Here is a 20,695-nt window from a genome sequence, read left to right on the forward strand (position 1 = left end):
AGGAGCCTGCTTCTTCCTCTCCCACTCCCCCTGCTTGTGTTCCCTCTCTCACTGGCTGTCTCTATCTCTGTCAAATAAATAAATAAAATCTTTAAAAAAAAAAAAAAAAAAAAGAAATAATTCGGGGGAACAAAGAACTTTATAGGACTCTGAATTATAAAATATTTTGTGATAATTTGAATGATGTTCATAAATGTTTCAAACAATATCTGCTGTACCAATTATATGGAAGGCCCGGGGCTGAGTATCCGGTAAGGGCGGGGTGGGGGGCGTAGGAGGGAGAGAGAGTGACACTTAGGCAAGTCCTGACACAGATCAGCCCCACTCCACCAGCGTGCGTGCGGGAGCCCTGCACAGCGGCTTGTGTGGTCACTGCCTGTATTCTCTACCTGCTGCTGCTACCATTGCTTCTACTACCTTTCATTTATTGATCATCTCCAATGAGCCAGAAGTATGACCTAAGGTGTCCTATAAATATTTTCCCATATGTTCACTTTTTTCTTTAAAAAAAACAAACAAACAAAAAACCCAGGTCCCAATGCTATTCTCTCCCCATAGTGTAGGGAAAAAACCAGCAGCGTGTCTGACCATCTCAGTTAGCTTATTTTGCCTTCCTGTGTCTGGGGCTGAGTGGAAGGGCTCGTAGGCTGCGGGCTGGAGACACAGTAGCCTACGTGTGAGGCCCTCTGACTGACAACAGCCTGGGGACACCAGAACTAGTAGCAAAGCTCTTTCATGAGGAATGCAAATTACCTCAAAACTCTCATCTCTATATACATTTCTATGACACTAGGATTAAGGTCAAGATGTCCCTTACACACTAAAAACCTCTCTCAGATGTGAAAGCATTATGATGCTTTGGGTAGGTGTCAGCAAGACATACAGGCAGCCTTCCCTTCCTTCCTTTCCACTGTTCAGCAAAATTTCATTCCACATCTATCAGATTGGAAATTCAAAGTAGAAAACAAAGTCTGTTCAAGACAGTAAGCTAGCATATACAACAACAACAAAACACACACACACACACTCCCCTCTCATAAAATGTAAACCACAGGAACATTTTACTTGCATACTTCTTAACCCCATAAACAACTTTCCAAACACTGGAAATTACATTCACAATAATCCTGGATGATAAATTATGGCAGAAGCAACAGCATGGCCAGGAAATCCTAAAGACAGACAGTGAAGACAATTTTGTGCCTGGAGAGCTTGGACCACATTCAAAGGATTGGAGATCTATATCTCAAAAGCATAGCCTTGGGAAAAATAATTGCAAAATAAAAGAAACATTGAAATCTAAAATACAGACAAACCTGGCAAAAATTGTCTTGGCTGAATAGCCTTAAAACAATGCTGCTCTTTAACAGAATTTTGGTTTAAAAACCAAACTCTGCTCTCCTCCGCTTGAAAAACAAAAACCACCACCAATACTGGTAAACCATCAATTCACCATCCAGTGTAGTTCAGACCCTTGGTTTGCACCTCACATTTATTACCTCGTTTAATTTCCACTTAGCCCCTGTGAAGTGACAATTCCTCTACTTTTACAACTGGAGGAGAAAATAAAACCTAGAGATACTAAGCCACTTGCTTGAAGAAACACACAGCCAGAAAATACATGAACAAAGCTGTTAGAAACCAGATTGGTCTCAGTCTAAAACTGTACTGCCTCTATAATTAATTCTCACATTAAAATGTGAGGGTTTTTTTTATTAGCGTGCAAAATACATTCTTTTTCTTGCTCTTAAGTTGTATGACTTACATTTTTTAAATTGTTTTATGTGAAACTTTTAAAAGTGAACTTATTAGAGGCAACCGGGGTACGAGAAAAGCCAGTCAAGGGGTGAGGTGCACAGGAGCCTCAGGAGTTCTGGGAGTTCCTTCAGCCCTGGTGTGCTCTCAAGGGAACAGACCCAGGCAGAGCCCAGGGCAGGACACACTTCCCATTTGCCAATGGAGTAAAGGAACGGAACCTATGTGCCACTGTGGAAAACAACATGATAAAACACGGGCTTTGGAAGGGCCAACCATTCAAAAAAAAAAAAAAAAAAGCCATTTGCTGGATGTTTCAGTCCCATGGAGACTGAAGACCTTTGTATGACTCCATTATCAAGAAAATGCCCTAGGGGCACCTGGGTGGCTCAGTCGTTAAGCGTCTGCCTTTGACTCAGGGCTTGATCCCAGAGTCTTGGGATCGAGCCCTACATCGGGCTCCCTGCTCCACTGGGAGCCTGCTTCTTCCTCTCCCACTCCCCCTGCTTGTGTTCCCTCTCTCGCTGGCTGTTGCTCTGTCAAATAAATAAATAAAATCTTGAAAAAAAAGAAAGAAAGAAAGAAAGAAAGAAAGAAAGAAAGAAAGAAAGAAAGAAAGAAAGAAAATACCCTAGTCCTAGTCAATAGTATCACTAGTGTGAAGCCTAGTTAGCAAAACCATACAAAAACCATCAAGACTATCAGAAACACGGCTCTGCACACATTCATTACCCAGACCAACCAGATCCTATCACAAAGACAAAAACTTTTCCCCCAGGAAAAGTGGGGAGACATATGTGCACGGACTACTAGATAACATGCAGAAAGCCTATAATGTGTCATTAACATATGCAAACGACTGCAAAACTAGTCTTCCCACAGTCTTCCCAATCACAGTAAATGACAACTTCATCTCTCCAGTGCCTTAGGCATCTGCCTTGGAATCAGCCTCACGCCTCTCACACTCTGTGGCCAGTTCACCATCAAATTCCCTGGGCTCTCCCTTCAAAGTGCAGCCAGTAGTTCTCACCACCTCCAGCCCCACCATCCCAGTACAGTCCATCATTCTGTCCCTGTCTTACCTGAATAACCTCCTATTAGAGAGCTTCCACCCTCATCTTGCTACAAAAAACGGAGAATTATCTTTTCAACACACACGTCGGGTTATGTCATATCTCGGTCTAAACCATCCAAAAATTTCCCATCTCACTGAAAATAAAAACCAAACCCCTAACAAGCAGCCTGTGATCTGGCCTCAGATGCTAGCCTTCCCGGCTCACTAGCCCCTGACCTCCTTAATGCTCAGGAACACTGCTAGTACCTCGCACCTTAGGGCTCCGTCTTTGCTGTTCCCTCTGCATGGAATGCTCTTTGCCAAGCAGTACATGGCTCGCTCCTTCACTTTTCAGTGGCCCTTTCCAGATCACCCTATTAAAAGGAGCAGTTCCCACCACCACCACAAACAGCACTCCCTACTTCACCCTGCTCCACTGGGCACACTCCATTCTTACTTACCTATTTGCTTAGAGCCGGTCTTGTCCAACTACAATGGAAGTGTCATAAGGGCAAAGATCTTGTGCGTCATGTTACTGCAGCCTCACAATCTACAACAGTGCCTAGTACTTAGTAGGCAGTCAAGACACAACTGTAGAATGAAGGAATAATTTTAAAAAGAAATTAATAAATGAAAAAGCCAACAAGTAGTGAGATTTGTGCAGGGCTAGGGTATTAGAGAAGAGACTGGAGCGTCAGAAGGCAGGCAGTTACAGGAGAGGAGGGATGTTTGAGACAGAGTATCAAAGGAAGCCCAGGGCCCATATAAAAACCTGACTTCCCAAAAGGGTGAGATTCAGATTATATGAGCCTATGTTATTCGGCCTTGAATTATAAATATGTGTGTATGTTTTACCTTTTCTATAAATTGTGAGTTTTTTAAGGACAGAGATAATATCTGTGATAGTTAATTTTATGTGTCAAGCTGACTAGGTCATGGGGTGCCCACATATTTCATTAAACATCCTTAATGGGTATGTCTGTGAGGGCGTTTTGGGTGAGATTCAGTAGACTGAGTTAAAGCAGGGGGCCCTTCCCCGGGGGGTGGGGGGGTTCATCTGATCCCTTCAAGGCCTATACAGAATAAAAGGTTGAGTAAAAAAGATTTTTTTTCTCTCCGCCTGTCTTTGAGCTGCAACACTGATCTTTCACCTTCCAACTTGAACTCACGCCGGAACTCACAGCACCTTCTTGCCACAGTCTCATACAATACCCTGCAAAGGCAGGTTTTCAACACCCCATGCAGAGGAATTACGATGCCTTTTAAATGGAAGAGCAAGTCAGATCATCTCCAGAGTGCTGCCTGCCATCTAAAAATATCTACTCTCATTATTCCTAGAATCACGACTTACTGTATTGAAGCTGTCTATTCACCAAAGGGATATGTTTAATTTTTACAACCTAACTGCTCACTCAATGTTTAAAAAAAAAGAAGAAGAAGAAGAAGAACTAAAAGGTCATCTTCCATGAAAACAATAAAACAATTATGAGAAAGTAGTGAGATGCCTATAATAACTTTTTCTTTCATTTTTAAAAATTTAACTAATAGATTTTATTTTTAGGCCAGTTTTGGGTTCACAGCAAAACTAAGTAGAAAGTACAGAGAGTTCCATAGTACCCCTTCCCACTCCCCATGGACAGCCCCTCCCACTATCAACATTCCCCACCAGATTGATACATCATTATTAACCAGAGTTCATTGTTTACATTGAGGTTTGTCCCTAGTGTTGTGCAGGTTATGATTCTGACAACTGTATAATGACATGTATGTACTGATACAGGATCAAACAGAATAGCACTGCTGCTCCCAAACATGCCTGTGCTCTATTTGTCCCTCCTTGCCTCCAGCCCCTGGCAGTCCTGAATCTTTCTGCTGTCTCCACAGTTTTGCCTTTTCCAGAATACCAGAATGCCATTCTTAGATGGAATCATACAGTTATATAGCCTTTCAGACTGGCTTCTTTCCCTTACTAACAGGCATTCAAGGTCCATTCATGTCTTTTCATGGCTTGATAGCTCATTTCTTTTTATCACTGAATAATATTCCATTGTATGGAGGTATCACGGTTTATATAATCAGAAATGAAAGAGGAGACATCACCACTGATACCACAAAATACGAAGGCTCGTAAGAGACTACTATGAACACCTGCATCCCAACAAATCGGTAACCTCAAAGAAATGGATTAGTTCCTAGAAACATACAACTCACCACCACAGAATCGTGAAGAAATAGAATCTGAACAGACCAGTAACAAGGACAGTAAATCAGTAATTTAAAAACTCCCAAAAAAGACAAGCCCAATGCCAGGTGGTTTCCCTGGTGAATTCTACCAAACATTTAAAGAAGAATTAATGTTAATTCTCCTTAAACTCTTCCAAAAAAATTGAAGAGGACAGAATACCCCCAAACTCATTTTATGAGGCCAGCATTACCCTGATATCAAAGGCAGATATGGATATTACAAAGAAGAAAACTATAGGGGGCGCCTGGGTGGCACAGCGGTTAAGCGTCTGCCTTCGGCTCAGGGCGTGATCCCGGCATTATGGGATCCTCTGCTATGAGCCTGCTTCTTCCTCTCCCACTCTCCCTGCTTGTGTTCCCTCTCTCGCTGGCTGTCTCTATCTCTGTCAAATAAATAAATAAAATCTTAAAAAAAAAAAAAAGAAGAAAACTATAGGCCTATATCCCTTAATCAATAAAAATGCAAACATCCTCAACAAAATATTAACCAAATTCAACATCACATTAAAAGGATCATACACCATGATCAAGTGGAATTTATCCCTGACACATAGGATGGTTCAACATATGCAAATTAATAACAAATACACCACATTCATAGAATGAAAGATAAAAATCATATGATCACCTCAATAAATGCATAAAAATCATTTAACAAAATTTAGCATCCTTCCATGATAAAACTCTCAACATCCTAGAAGAAAACATAGGCAGTAAGTTCACTGACATCAGTTTTGGTGATAAGTTTTTGGATTTGACACCAAAACAAGGTCAATTAAGAAAAGTAAGTGCGAGTACATCATATAAGGCTTCACATAACAAAAGAAACTACTAACAAAGTGAAAAGGCAAGCTATAAGATGAAAGAAAGTATTTGCAAATCATGTATCTAATAAGGGATTAATATCCAAATTATATCAAGAACTCTTACAACTCAATAGCAGAAAAACAATCCAATTAAAAAATGGGCAAAGGAACTCAACAGACATTTTTCCAAAGAAGACGTACAGATGGCCAACAGGCACAGGAAAAGATGTTCACATCACTAATCATCAGAGAAATGAAAACCAAAATCACAATGAGATGTCACCTCACACCTGTTAGGATGGCTATTACCAAAAAGAGAAAAAATTACAAGCATTAGTGAGGATATGGAGAAAGGGGACTCTTGCATGCTATTGGTAGAAATGAAAATTGTACAGGAGCTATGGAAAAGAGTACAGATGTTCCTCAAAAAAAAAAAAAAAAAACCCAGAATACGATCCAACAATCTCACTTTTGGGTATATATCCAAAATAAGTGAAATCGGGATCCTGAAGAGATATCTGCACTCCCATGTTCATTGCAGTATTATTTGTAATAGTCATGACATGGAAATAACCTACATGTCCTTCTATGGATGAATGGGTAAAAAAGAAATGGATATATAAGTACACACACACACACACACACACACACACACACAAAATATTATTCAACCATGAAAAAGGAAATCCTTCCATTTGCAACATGGATAAACCCTGATGGCATTATGCTAAGTGAACTAAATCAGACAGAGGAAGACAAATACTGTCTGATCTCACTTATGTGTATAATCGTAAAAAGCCAAAATCATAGAGGCAGCAGAATGTTGGTTGCCAGGGGCTAGAGGATGGTAGAAATGAAGAGATGTTGGGTGAAGGATCTAAACTTCCAATTAAAAGATGAGTAAGCTCTGGGAATCTAATGTACAGCACAGTGACTAAATCAACAATAAATTAACAATACTATGTTGCAGGCATGGAAGTTCCTGAGAGAGTAGATCTTAATTGCCCCCCCCATCTCCTACCCACCCCTCCACACACACAAAGGTAACTTTGTTAAGTAATGAGTGTGTTAACTAACCTTATTGTGGTAAGCATCTTACAACACATACGTGTATCAAATTATCACATTGTACACTTTAAACTTATGCAGTGTTATATGAAATTGTATCTCCATAAAGCTAAATAAAAAACAAAAATTAAAATTAAAATGGAACTGTGTGTGTTTCTGCATTGTTATGTTCAGCATCGGTGCTCCTCCAAGTAGGCTGTCTTCAAACTGCTTCTTATACATCTGACACAAGGTAAGAAATCCCTGCCAGAATACAAATGAACTCATTATTTGCTTCCTTGAGAAAGATTTCCTGTGACAAATGCCAGCGGAACTAACACAGTGTTTCATGATGCAGCTCATTTACCCCCGGTAGCTCATCAGCATGGACGGTTCACAAGCATTTCTCAGACTGGCACTGGTCCACGGACCACAAGGAGCGCCAATCAATATTTTTATGTATTACCCATTAGATTTTGGCTTCCTTTTCCACACTCTACTGAAACCACCTTCTCAAAGAACAGTAGATTTCTCTGCATCCTCCTTGGTCTTCTACAGAATATATCAATCCTTGAAATTCTTTTCTTTTCTGGCTTTGATTAAAATGTACATGCCGATTATATATCTTTGACTCTTCCTTTTTTTCCCCCTTGGCCATATGCTCATTCTCTTTCTGCCACTTGAGTAAAGGCATCCTTTAGGTTCTAACTACAGATATATTTTTTTCTGTATTTTTCTATATTCTTTCTGCTCTTTTCCCTCCTAATATGCAATCTCCTATATCCCCAAGGTCTCAACCTTCACGTCTTATGCAGAAGCTACAGTGGTGATGGTTTTTGTACTCCTTGCAACATCCAACACAAACATTTCTGCATACAGTAAATGCTCGGTTAATGCCTATGGAATTAAGAGAGTAGTGAATTATGTGCAGCATTTGGCACTATTATCAGGCATACAGTTAATTTGTTCTTGCCATATTAAAGAAGCACATTGATCTGTTAAGTAGCAATAGTTACTGTATTGAAAATATTAAATAAAATTAAACACCAAGTGAAATCAAAGAAAATTAAAGTAGAAATAGTTAAAATATTTAAAATAAAAAATATTAGAGGCAAATAATCTTACAGTTGCATAGAGCAAAATTAATTTATTATCAGAAAAGGAATATAACAGAAATACAATGATCCTAATATTGGATTTTTACCTTTTTCTATTGTCAAAAATTCTTCATTTCAAAATTCAATCAAATAGTGAAAACAGATGGCTACACTTGCAAATTATCTTCTTAATGGCTTTGCTATCAAAACTCAAAAAAGGTAATATACATTTAAAAAAGATTGTACATCTGAATCACTTTCCCATATTCTTCTTAATCTGCCCGTTAGTCTTCTTAAACTTACTTCAGTTCCCCACCCTCCTTACAAGGGGTCTTCACATTCTTTTCAAAGCTAATAAAACCCCATTCTCTAGCCATACTTTTTAGTTCTGAACAGACACTGCTCTACTTTTCAATTATTTTATAAGTAGATTTTATAAAATTAAATATTAAAACAAGTATTCATTTGGTGGAAAACAATGATCGGTTTACCATATAATGCATAACTGAAATGTACTATAATAAGGATGTTCTGGTGCTTCTGTGATTGACGCATGAAATACATGTTAGGGAAAGGAAAGAACACAGCAGCGTGCAAATATGCAAGAATTAGTAATGCTGCTGTTTCAGCATAAACACCCAATAACCACAGAACTCAGTAATGCTTGTTCAACCTCAAAGTGATTGATCACGGGATAGGCCAGTGTACAATGGACTATGGAAAATATTGAACATCATGGGATTTAATTTTAGTGATATTCATGCAGCAGTGAAATAACTGCAAAGTCATGCTTTCCTTTTAGGACAGCAGTAGAGATTTATATGCTTATAGTAACTATCATAAAGATAAACTAAAAATAATTTCTATATGTATGGAAGGATTTGGAGGTTTATTTTCCTAGCATTTTTATTCATTTCTTTTCTGCAAAGGATGGTTAGTTGTAAGTAATCCCCAGCTAAAATTTAATTTTTGAGGCTGCACTAATCAGACTGTGACGATATTCCTGTAAACAAAATGAGTGAATCGAAATTACAGCATGGTGCCCAGCACCTGCTCGGAATGTGTGCAGAAGACAGCCGTTGGCAGGGTGACCACATGAAAGACAAAACCTATTAAGAGTCCTTTAACATTCACACAATACCTGAGGGTTTACAAAGGACATTTCTTTTTATTCTTGATTTTATTCTGTTAAGCCAAGAGATCATGTCCTGGAAGCCTGTCGGGGGCTTGCAGAAGCGATGGGAGCTGAGGAGCAGGCTAGGGATACAGGCAGGAGGCTGCAGGCTCGATGGCTGGCAGCAGAGTAACTGCCAATGTTAAGTTGCTGTTTATCCTTAATGTTTGATAAACACAATATGTCTTCTATAGGATTTCTGAGAAACAGAAATGTTAATGAAGCATCTATAAAACCACCAAACAGGAAACCGGTGGAGCCCAACAGGGATCTCATTTATATGTTCTAAGGGCAGTGGTGCGATGGCCTTCAAGTCCTTACAGGGCACTTTCTTAGGAAAGAAGGCAAAGAAATGTGTTCAACAGGTAATACAGGTCATGAGTGCTCTTAGGGGAAAAATTCTGAGGAAGGAATTGGTGAGGCCCCGCCCATGTGACACAGCAAGAAACCGCACCCATCAGATCGCAACAGGGGAGAATGGGATTTCAGGAATCTCTGGGACACCAGGCACCTGGGATGCAATGATCAGGAAAGCAAAAAAAAAAAAAAAAAAATCAAGTGCTCACACTCAGCCTTCCCCGCCCCTCCCCACCCCCCAGCTTACACAGTTTCCTTTAAAATGCCTTGCGGCTGCTCTCTTCCCAACACCCTCCAGGTCCCGGGTCTGCGGCATCTGTGGGCCCCTTGCTCATGCCATCCCTGATCTTCCAGCGAGGGGCCTCCCTCCCTCCTGAGTCTTTCCTTTCCCTCACCCCTCATCACACAGGCCCTGCGGATTCTGCCAACAGAGTCCCATCCATCCTTACCTCCTGCAAACCACTCCTCACACACAGATCCTCCTCTCTCCCCCATCTGCTCCTTCATCCTCTCTTACTTAACCACTCTTCATGCCCTTTGCGCCCATTAGTTCAATCTGAGCCTCCTTTTCTTTGTTTTTAAAATGGAGATGATAATGATAATAATACCCATCTTACAGGTTTCTTTAGAAACCAAAACGAGTTGATACACACTCAGAATAACGAACTGCCTGTACCACAGTAAATACTCAATTAGTAGCAGCTATGATTGTTGTTCTTATTGACTGAGATTGCCAGAGAATGGAAAAGGGATAAAAGCAAGGCTCGAGCCCAAACACCATCTCAAACCTCTAATACCAATTACGAACATCGTAGTTACTTGCTCATCTGTCTGTACATCCTACCAGAAGAGGAATTCATTCTGTCTAGAAAATAGTAGGAAGGTAACAAATGCTTATTGAATTTCAAAAACATTTATTTCTAACTACATATCATATACTCATTGAATAGCCTTTTTTGCCATTTTAATCAAATAGTGACTGCAGGGTTTGACTATAAAAATACACAGGACATAGATTTTTTTTTTGTTTTAAGCCATGGCTTCATCGCTTGTCTCAAAACTAAAAAATTACATAGGCAGAGCACGCCCAGGCTCTAATGGAAAATGATGCTCAAATATTTAACTTTCCAAAATGTCATATTTGAATCACTTTACCATCACATATGCGAAGCTATGTTAGACAGTCAAGACATCTGCTTCCTTGGCCAGAAAGTGTAGGCGTTCGTGGAGATTGAAGCTAGAGATAGCAAATGTTAAAACAACAGCCTCCAGACGCTGCAGCGTGGCCCGCAGCCCAGGGCTGCCCACACCGGGGCCCTGCGACTTGTGTGTCCCCAGTCAGAGGGGCTGCCTCCTCCCCCTTCTCACACACACTCTAGGTCACAAGGCCCTAATTTCTCCTGTGACCTCCGGGGCGGTACTTCCTCGTTCAACTTTGTTCGGCAGCACTTCCTTGGGCTTGACTAGTCCTCATGCAACCACAGGCCGCCCAGAGAAGTTCTTAGTGAAAGAGGCTGAAACATATGATACATAATCTTTAATCCCTTTTACAAGACTTTTGCAGCTTTGAGATATCATCGACATCAACACTGCGTAAGTTTGACGCATATGACGTGATGATCTAATGCGCATACATTGTGAGATGATCACCACACTAAGGTTAGCGAACACATTCAGTCCTCACATAGTTACCGTCTCCTGTATGTACGTATGAGCGTGCACGCACACGCACGTGTGTGGTACGGATTTGTAAGATCTACTCTTTCAGCAACTTCCAAGTCCATCATACGACATTGTTAACTATAGCCTCCATGCTGTACTTAGATCCCCAGAACGTATTCATCTCATAACTGGAAATGTACACCCTTTGCCAACATATCCCCACTTCACCCACTCCCCAGCTCTTGGCAACTACCATTCTACCCTCTGTTTCTGTAAGTGAGGTCATACAGTATTTGTCTTTCTCGGACTTATTTCACTTGGCATAATGCTCTCATGGTTTATCAATGTTGTTACAAACAATATGATTTCCTTCTTTCTCATGGTTACACACACACACACACACACACACACACACACTACGTTGTATCTATTCATCTGTGGACAGACACTTATGCTGTTTCCATATCATAGCTATCATGAATAATGCTGCAAAGAACATGGGAGATAGCCCTTCAAGATATTCATTTCCTTTCAATATATAACCAGATGGGGCTTATTGGATCATACAGTAATTCTATTTTTTAATTTTTCGAGGAACCTCCATACCTGTTTCTGTAGTAGCTGCACCAATTTACATTCCTACCAGCAGTGTGGGAGGGTTCCCTTTTCTCCCCATCTTCACCAACACTTGTCATTTCTTGTTTTGGTAATAGCCATCCTAACAGGTATGAGGTGATACGTCATCGTGGTTTTGACTTGCATTTCCCTGATGATTAGTGATGGTGAGCTTACAACTGTTCATGCTCATGTCCCTGGGGGCCATTTTATATCTCTTCTTTGGAAAAATGTCTATTCAGATCCTTTGCCCACTTCTTAATCATAGTATTTATTTTGGGTTTGTTTGGTTGTTTTTTATTTTGTTTTGTGTTTTTGCTATTGAGTTGCACGAGTTCCTTACGTATTTCAGCTATTAATGCCTTAACAGATAGCTGTGTAAATATTTTCTCCCATTCCACAGGCTGTCCTTTCATTCTGTTGATCTTTAAATCCTTGAGAAAGACAAGTTACAGTTTTAAGGTTTCAGAAAAGGGGGACTCTGAATATGAATTTAGGGAGGTGGCAGAGGGTGGACAGGATAAATCTTCACAAAAAACTTCACACTTGTTGGTTTTGATAAACTTGGAAGATGGACAGGGTAAACTAAGGTAAGTAGGAGGCTAGGGTAGAAAGAATGGTCACTAGCAAGGCTGAGAAGTAGAAAGACCCTCAGGTGTGCAATGGAGGATGTCTGGAGAACAGTATGGCTGTAACCTCCAATGAACAGATGGGGGACCAAAGATGAAGATGGATGATAATGACACAGCAGGAAGGCGCACTCCACTCCGGGAGTCTGGCAAATGTGCAAGTGAGGAGCTCTGGAGGATCTGAGCTGGGGAGTGAAAGCTAACCACGCAGTCCTTTGCACAATGGTTTGCAAAGGGACAACGGTAGAGGAGAAAATGGCTACTGGAATGTTCTAGGTAAGAAGGAAGGAGGTGTCAGATTCAGAAAATGAAAAGATAGGAAAGGATAGAACCAAAGTTATCCTGACCCATCAAAAGGTGAGTGAGGTAGCAACCTGGTTAACCCAAAGACAAACTGTTACCTCTTCCCACAAGTAGCTCGGCAGAGCATGACCAGGACTCTCAGGTTAGTACAAGGAGTGAAACAGCTAAATGTTTACTGAAAATCTACTGCGTGTCACTAACAGTGCTCGGTGCATTATGTACTTTATCTCATATAAGTCACTACGTCAAGCCAGTCCGAGAATTGTATTTTATGATCACCAATTTACAGATGGAGAAACACAGATTCACAGAAGATGACTCACCTATGCTTAGACAATAGAAAGAGGATTAATAACCAAGAAATATTAATTAGAATAGCACCTATTGGGCGCCTGGGTGGCTCAGTCATTAAGCATCTGCCTTCCGCTCAGGTCATGATCCCAGCGTTCTGGGATCCAGCCCCGCATCGGGCTCCCTGCTCGGTGGGAAGCCTGCTTCTCCCTCTCCCACTCCCCCTGCTTGTGTTCCCTCTCTCGCTGTCTCTCTCTCTCTGTCAAATAAATAAATAAAATCTAAGAAGAAAAAAAAAGAAAGGAAAGAAAAGAAACAAAGAACAGCACCTATTCGCCAGACACTCTGGGAAACAATGGTGAACAGAGACAAACACAGACCTGACTCCTAAGCTCTTCCCTTTCTTCCTTCTGCCCCTGCTTCCACTCATAAAAGAAGTGCGTGGTCTGAATTGATCATAGCATTTGACTATTGCCATGTTGTGCTTACACTCTGATACTAAGCCTAATTTTTATTTTTTAAAAATCATTATTACTTGGCTGAAGAATGTTTTCACTTTTTCTTTTAAAATGTTGATAATTACAGGAAGCTACAGTCCTTTTGCTCAACTGCTTGTTACTTATATTTTAAGCAAGAAAAGCTAGTACCAACTCTCAGATCAACGTAAAGCAGCGGTTTACATCAAAACTCGGGCCTTCTCACTCTTGCAGTACTACCTTCCCTGAATCAAAACAATTTTGATTCAAAATAATCTGCCAGATGTCAAAGTACAAAGTACAAAGTCTGATTTATAGGAAGGTACTTAATTAACTTGAACAGATTACACTAGAAAGAAAAATCCATCAATAATTCACATTTTTTAAATATTCAGGATATTAAGAATATACATGGAATTCTATGACAATTAGAAAATAAACATTTATTGAGCACTAAGCCTGAGGCAACATTATAAATGCTGTGAGAGATACAGAAATTACTAAAGCAGGATACTGTTTCCAGGTGTTTCAGCGTGGTAGAGCGTAAGACACAAGGAAAACAAACATAATGCTAGTTTAGGGCATGTGGTTGTTGGAAGACAATTTTCCATGGGTCTCTTCCATCTTTGCACATATTATGAGTGAGGCGCTGACTGTCCTTTGTTCTGAACTCTCTTTTCAAGGATATTTCTATAGCAAACAGCTTTGGAAGACAGAGTAGTGTCTCCCTTAGGAGTAAAGGGCAGTTTTGCTTACAGTCCTAGAAGATACGGTGCCTCTTTACAGAGCAAAGGGCAGGCATGCTTACTGTCTAGTATAATACTGTGTCACTCCAGAACAAAAAACAGACATGTTTCCGAACCATTATAAAAGATTTGGGTTTCCTGAACTCAATGATCCTCTCTGGTCAGGCAGTCCCTTTTGGGTACAGCAATGGAAGCTAGCCCTCTTCACGTCACCTCTGGGAACAGAGGCTCAGGGTATAGGTGCAAATGAGCTGAGACCCATAGACGGCTATAGCTATGAGTCATAACCTGTCTTTTGTCTCTGACTTTGGAGTCTCATGTCTTCTACCAGCATCTATGAAACTGTGTTAGGCTAATGTGCTGGCTTGCATGTAGGATAAAATCTCAGTCTTGATAGTTCTTGACAGCAGAAGGTTGCAAAAATGGCAACAAATTCATTCCCTTTCTGCATCTATGCCCTTTGGTATACTCTCTTACACTGACTCCGGGCTTGGCCATGTAACTTCCTTGGCCAACGGGACATCAGAAAACAGGATAAAAATAGAAGACCGAAAAGTACCTATACACTGAGGCTTATCCTCTTGCTGGCTGTTTTTAGAATTGAGTTGTCACATGAAAAAGCCCAGGCTAGCCTGTTTGTGAGAAATATGTGCCCAGTGTCCCCTACCACCTCAGCCAAGAGCCTCACAATCGCCAGACATGTGAACAGGGCCAATTCAGGTCATCCAGCCTCCAGCCAACAGTCCAGTTAACTGCTGATGTGAGAATGAATCCAGCATTGATCAGCAGAGCTGACTGACCGGAGGAACTATTCCACTTCTAGAGTTTGAAGTGGTTTGTTTTGGGACAAAAACTAACAAAAGGGGCAGAGGACAAGGCTAAAACTACTTCTAGTATAATCTCTATATTGCAAATGCCACAGGGCTCAGTATATGTGTGGTTAAATATTGTAACTCCAGCGCTCAACACTGTGCCTAGAAGAGAGTTAAAAGTACCAACTGTTCCAGCTTTGTTTTGGTTTCTCCATCTGACCACTCACTACAAAAGTCACTTAATTTTCATCTCACAGGCAGGTTGTGAGTTTACAGGAACTGTGTATGAATCCAGCAGGGCCCATGGTGAAAGGGAAAAAGCACCATTCTGTCCTCCAGGAAACATGCTCTCGTGTGTGAAAATCAGCTCTTTCACCTAATATCTGGCAGTCTGTGGGTGGGTCACTTAAACATATTGCACTTCAGGGACGCCCGCTGCCTCAGTCGGTTAAGCTTCTGCCTTCGGCTCAGGTCAGGATCTCAGGGTCCTGGGATCAAGCCCTGAGTCAGGCTCCCTGCTCAGTGGGGGGCCTGCTTCTCCCTCTCCCTCTGCAGCTCCCCCTGCTTGAGCTCTCTCTCTCTCTGTCAAATAAATGGATAAAATCTTTAAAAAAAAAAGAAACAAAACACCATATTGCACTTCAGTGTCCTTATCTGCATCATGGGAATAATAAAGCTTTCTTCGTGAGCTTTGTACACAGGTGTTCGTTATAAAGGAGGCACTCTCAGAGTATCCAGGCACTGAGAGATGAAAGCCTGGGAGTAGCAGCAGACACTCGTCCAGGCCAACAAGCGACAAGCACTCACACGCTTTCTCTCTCACATACACGCATGCACAAAACCAAACCATACCCCCAAATTACATTCAAAAGCCAACCGGCAGAGACCTAAGAGGAGAGACGCTAAGTAGCAACAGGACTATATTATGGTCTATAGGAAAACAAAACTTAGTATATTATGTTATTATAATGTGCCTGTGCTATACAGAACAACCCAAAGTGCGTTGTTTGAAAAGCCTCCTGAATAATATAACCTTCCTGGAAGATGAATGCCTGACAACGCGTGAGTGTATAAAATGGAACATTATATAAATGCGCCTAAAAGGTCACTTTTCAGATATTCTGCAGTTGAGAATTAAATCCCTAATTTTTATTCGTAGACATTTTAAGTACTTGATCCTCTACAGCACTAGGTCTCATCACATCTAAAACATTAAAAAAAAAAAAAAGGCTTTCTTTTATGATTTGGCATCTTTGAAAATTCTGCTTAACTGCTAGTTGACAATTGAGTGCAGCTGATATTGTCTCTTAGACATCAAAACCGAGATTATTATTGGAACTAGACCAATCAAACCAACAAATCGCCCATGGGCCTCAGTTGGTTTTCTGTAGCATTTTAAGACCTTGTTAAGGGAAATTAAAAAAAAAAATCACAATTTCTATTCTTATTTATATGAGATATGTATACAAAGTTCTTTTTCTACCACTTAAATCATAGGAAGTACTAAATAAATGGCATTTAGGTAATTATAACCATACTGTACATTTTAATCTTTAAAAAAAACAATAAGCATGCAAGGACATGGATGGAGCTAGAGAGTATAATACTGAGTGAAATAAGTCAGTCAGAGAAAGACAAATACTCTATGATTTCACTCATATGGGGAACATAAGAAAACAAATGATCATGGGGGAAAAAGGAAGAGAGACAAACCAAGAAACAGACTCTTAACTATAGAGAACAAATCGATGGTCACCAGAGGGGAGGTGGGTGGGGGGACGGGTGACATAGGTGATGGGGATTCAGGAGTGCACTTGTGATGAAAGTGCTGAATCATTGGATTGTATGCCTGAAACTAATATAACACTGTATGTTAACTATGCTGGAATTAAAATGAAATACAATAAAGCAACAAACATATCACCATATCTCATTAGCCACTGAAAATCAAGCTCCAAACTTCTATTAAACAAGACCACATGCCTTCAACAACACACACTTATCAACTAGAAAAGTCCACTAGGCCAACTGTGTCTGTCTCTGGAGCAAATAGTTGGAAAGCATTTAGACAAGAACATGCACACAAAATAAAAGATCAGAAACACTACATATATTTATGGACGTTTTAAATTTTAACAAATTGTTTTGCAGACTGTCCTTCTGATCCTGAATCCAGAAACATCCTCTTCCCCAGTTCACACCCCCATTAGGGGCACTACAATGCCACACTGTCTTACGGTGGGATGGTACCACACACCCCTGGGCTCAGATGCGAAGTCTGCTCTCCACTGGAGGGACATGCAGGTGGCCAACCCGGGGAGGATCCCACCAGAACCCCAATCTCATTCTGCCCTTGAAAGTCCCCCAATATTCACAGGTCTGGGGACTGCCATCTAATTGACGGGTGGTTGCATGCCACCTCAGGAAACTTCGTCATCCTCCGTGTATAGATATCTTACCAGAAACAAACAAAGGACCCCAACTTACCCGGAAATAGTCACTGCATGCTGCTAGGACTGCTTTGTGAGCATGGAATTTCTGTTCCTCGGCAATCAGGGTGATATCGCAGAGGATGCCATCACTTCTCTGCTGATTCAGTGCTGCCAAGACACTATCATTGTGAGATTCCGAGTGGCAGAGCCTCTGGCCTGTCAGCATTTCTTGAATACTACGAAAGAGAGCAATCACATCAACACTCCTCCTCTTGCCAGCCCCTGCCACCCCCGTGCGACCTCACCCCTCCAGCACCAGGGTGAGGGGTGCGGGTCCCAGCTCACTATAGGAATGGGACCTTCTTGTTCCCACTTCCTTCTATTATTCGCTTGCCCTCCTTTTCTCTAATTCTCTCTTTTCCTCACCCCCTCAGGGTGTCTTTCTCTATCCTACTAGTGCTTCTCTTTCTGAATTTGTGTTTTGGTGCGTGTCCGTCTGTGTCTGTATTGGCCCATGTCTGTGGGCCCGTGAGCCTCTGCTTCTGGGCCTCGGTCCCCTCCATACGTATACATCTCTGAGGGCACAGCCTTCTCTGGATGTGCATCTGGATGTGTGTACCTCTGTGACCCCCACTCCCAACTCTCTAATTCCTTCTCTAGCTCTGTACTGCCTGTGTGGGGTTAGTTCAAGTTCAGAATGTCACCACCATCATGCACTGATCTAACACAGAATCCGCAGGACCTAGAAGACTCATTAGAGATACAGGAAGTTGCCAAGTCTCCCCACAGGTCACAATACTACATTAATAAATAAAACAATACTCAGTAAATGTCGGTTAGAGATAAAAGGGCTGCCACTGACCATTTCATGTAAAAGGCAATTAATTAAACCACGGCAGATGATTACTAAACTTGGGAAACTATGTACCATGGGAGAACATCAAAAGAAACGTCATGGTAAATGAAGAGAATTTGAGGCTGAAAGTAAAATATATCTATATTATCAGCCTTCAATCTCTGCATGTGGTCATTGTACTACATTTAGGAATGACTATACAATTTTATTTTTTGTTCTATTTTTTGAAATTGCTAAATTTACTCCTTGCGAAATTTAGCCCTGCACTCCTTAGCCCATTTTAAAATATTCATCCTATGTCCTTTTAGAACTCCTCAGTGAAACCCCAGATCTTGCCAAAATAATGTGGAAGTGATGCCACAAACACAGAAGGCACCCTGAATGTGTAGACAGCTATGAACGACGCCAGCCTAGATCCACGAATAGAGTCTCCACAGCGCTCTAAAATCTCAGAACTGGCATCAGACCAGGATGGGGGTGCCGCACCAGTCACAGGTTACTCCCAGAATGAGAACAAGGGCCATCAGGCCCTGCCTCTGGACTCTTCTCGAAGCTGAGGGAAGATACCGCGGGGATGACAGACATCGTCTCATCTCTCCTATCCTGACGACTCCTGCATCCCGTTCTTCCCTCTGAATGTGAAAGAGCCGCTCAGGGAAGCCAGGGAGTCGCCGCTGGCCTCGTCTGCGTGGTTAGTTTATTTAACAGCCTCTGCCCGGCCCGTGCTGCCGGTTGGCTGGTGAACTGACTGCCCTTCAACACAGACCCCCACCTGCAAGTGAACCAGATGCTTCCCGTGAGACGCACGGTACAGCCCCGTAAGCTTTACTGGACATCTCTGACTGGGGAGCCTCAGAAATGTCAGAACTATTGAAAGAAAAAAAAAAAGAAACTTGACAGGAGGTGATGATATAGGAAGTTCTCGTGGGAAGTGGGAGGATTATTTTCAGTTGAAATGCAGCAGCGAGTTTTGAAATGGTTACTGTCATCGAATATTCATCTAGAGGCTCCAGCTACCAGCAGACATTTAAAATCAGTAACTGAAAAGCACATTTAGAAGCACAAGTAACTTTTTAATACAAATTTCTATGCAAAGCCTGGAATGGAGATTGATCAGCATCACTCAATTAAAGAAACAGGGGAACAGAATAGTAACAGAAATATCATATCAGCTAAAGTAAAGCTTTAGGATAGTTTTTGAAAAATCTTTCTTAAAAGGATGACATTTTTATATGTTTCACAAACATATGTTCCTATGTTCCATGAAGCAGTCTTAGTGATTCACTTAAGAATCCTAACAACTCAGTGAGGCAGTCACTATTCTTATCTCTGTTCTACAGATAAGAAAACCAAAGGTCCAGAGATCAGGCATTTTGAAAACCTATCGCCAAGAACACAATAACATAATTCCCCTGCTTAAAAAAAAACAACAACAAAAAAGACAAAACAAAACAAAATGATAAGCTGTGAAGAAGATCTCAAAAACCTCTGATTGCCACGGGGGAAAAAAAATCACAAAGTCCATATTAACTTTGTATTTATAGTATCCATAGTTATTCCAAAATCAAAGCTGCCTTTGAAAAGGATACACAGGAAAATAATAACATGAGACAGTGAAAAGAAATATCTGAAATCGGGCTTCAAAAATATTTATCTTTGCACTGCAACTAAGATAAGTTTGGGGAGAGAAAACCAGATTCTAATTATTACTCACTTACTTGAACCACTCATTGCAAATTTATTTGAAACACTCATTACTTTTCTCTCTTTTAATGTCACCTTAAATGCTAAATAAATGTATTTTAAAATTTCATTTTTAGTGGAACAGTAGAATATGTTAAAATAATTGCCTTAAAGTATTTCCTTACTCATTTTCCAAATATAGTGTCACAATTCGTGTCCTTATTATCAAGGCTGAATCAGTATTTGCATTTCAGATATCTATTGACAGCGAATAAATCCCACCAGGGAAAGAGCAGCTGTAAACTGAAATTTGGCAAGGAATAAAGGGCTCAGCTCTGAAACAATGGTGATGCTGCGCGATTTCACAGGATCATTCAGCTGGGCTTGAAATAGTCAAGCTTCAAGAAAACAACATGCTAAATATTTAAGGCAACACTTGGCACAAGATCCCAAATATTTTGGAACCAATATGTTAGGAATCTTTAAAAGCAGAAACAAATACTCCAACATTTGGCAAGAAATAAAGGCCTATTAATCAACAAGTCTTTATTGTATTCTGAAAGTAACTTCCCACTCAACTCTCAGATGTAAGTCTGCAAAAGACTTCAACCCTCTAAATGGTAAAGCATGTGTGACCATGGCACACAGCTGGAAAG

The 20,695-nt window shown here is 40.9% G+C and overlaps 1 protein-coding gene across 15 annotated transcripts in view; it reads right to left on the reverse strand.

Moving 5' to 3' along the window:
• Positions 1-20,695, reverse strand: part of KLHL32 (kelch like family member 32) — a 253,190-nt gene that overhangs the window by 182,335 nt on the left and 50,160 nt on the right. For 14 of the 15 annotated variants that reach the window (XR_008959002.1, XR_003319828.4, XR_006411007.3 and 11 more), the window contains one exon: positions 17,556-17,736. The exons of the other annotated variant lie outside the window; for it this stretch is intronic. Coding sequence is in view for 9 of the 14 variants with exons in the window: in XM_026511771.4 (XP_026367556.1) it covers positions 17,556-17,736 (181 nt within the window). In the remaining 5 variants the exon portion in view is untranslated. The remainder of the gene's footprint in view (positions 1-17,555; positions 17,737-20,695) is intronic. 15 annotated transcript variants of the gene reach the window in all.

Source organism: Ursus arctos, unplaced genomic scaffold (assembly GCF_023065955.2).
Source record: "Ursus arctos isolate Adak ecotype North America unplaced genomic scaffold, UrsArc2.0 scaffold_13, whole genome shotgun sequence".
Classification (NCBI taxonomy): Eukaryota; Metazoa; Chordata; class Mammalia; order Carnivora; family Ursidae; genus Ursus; species Ursus arctos.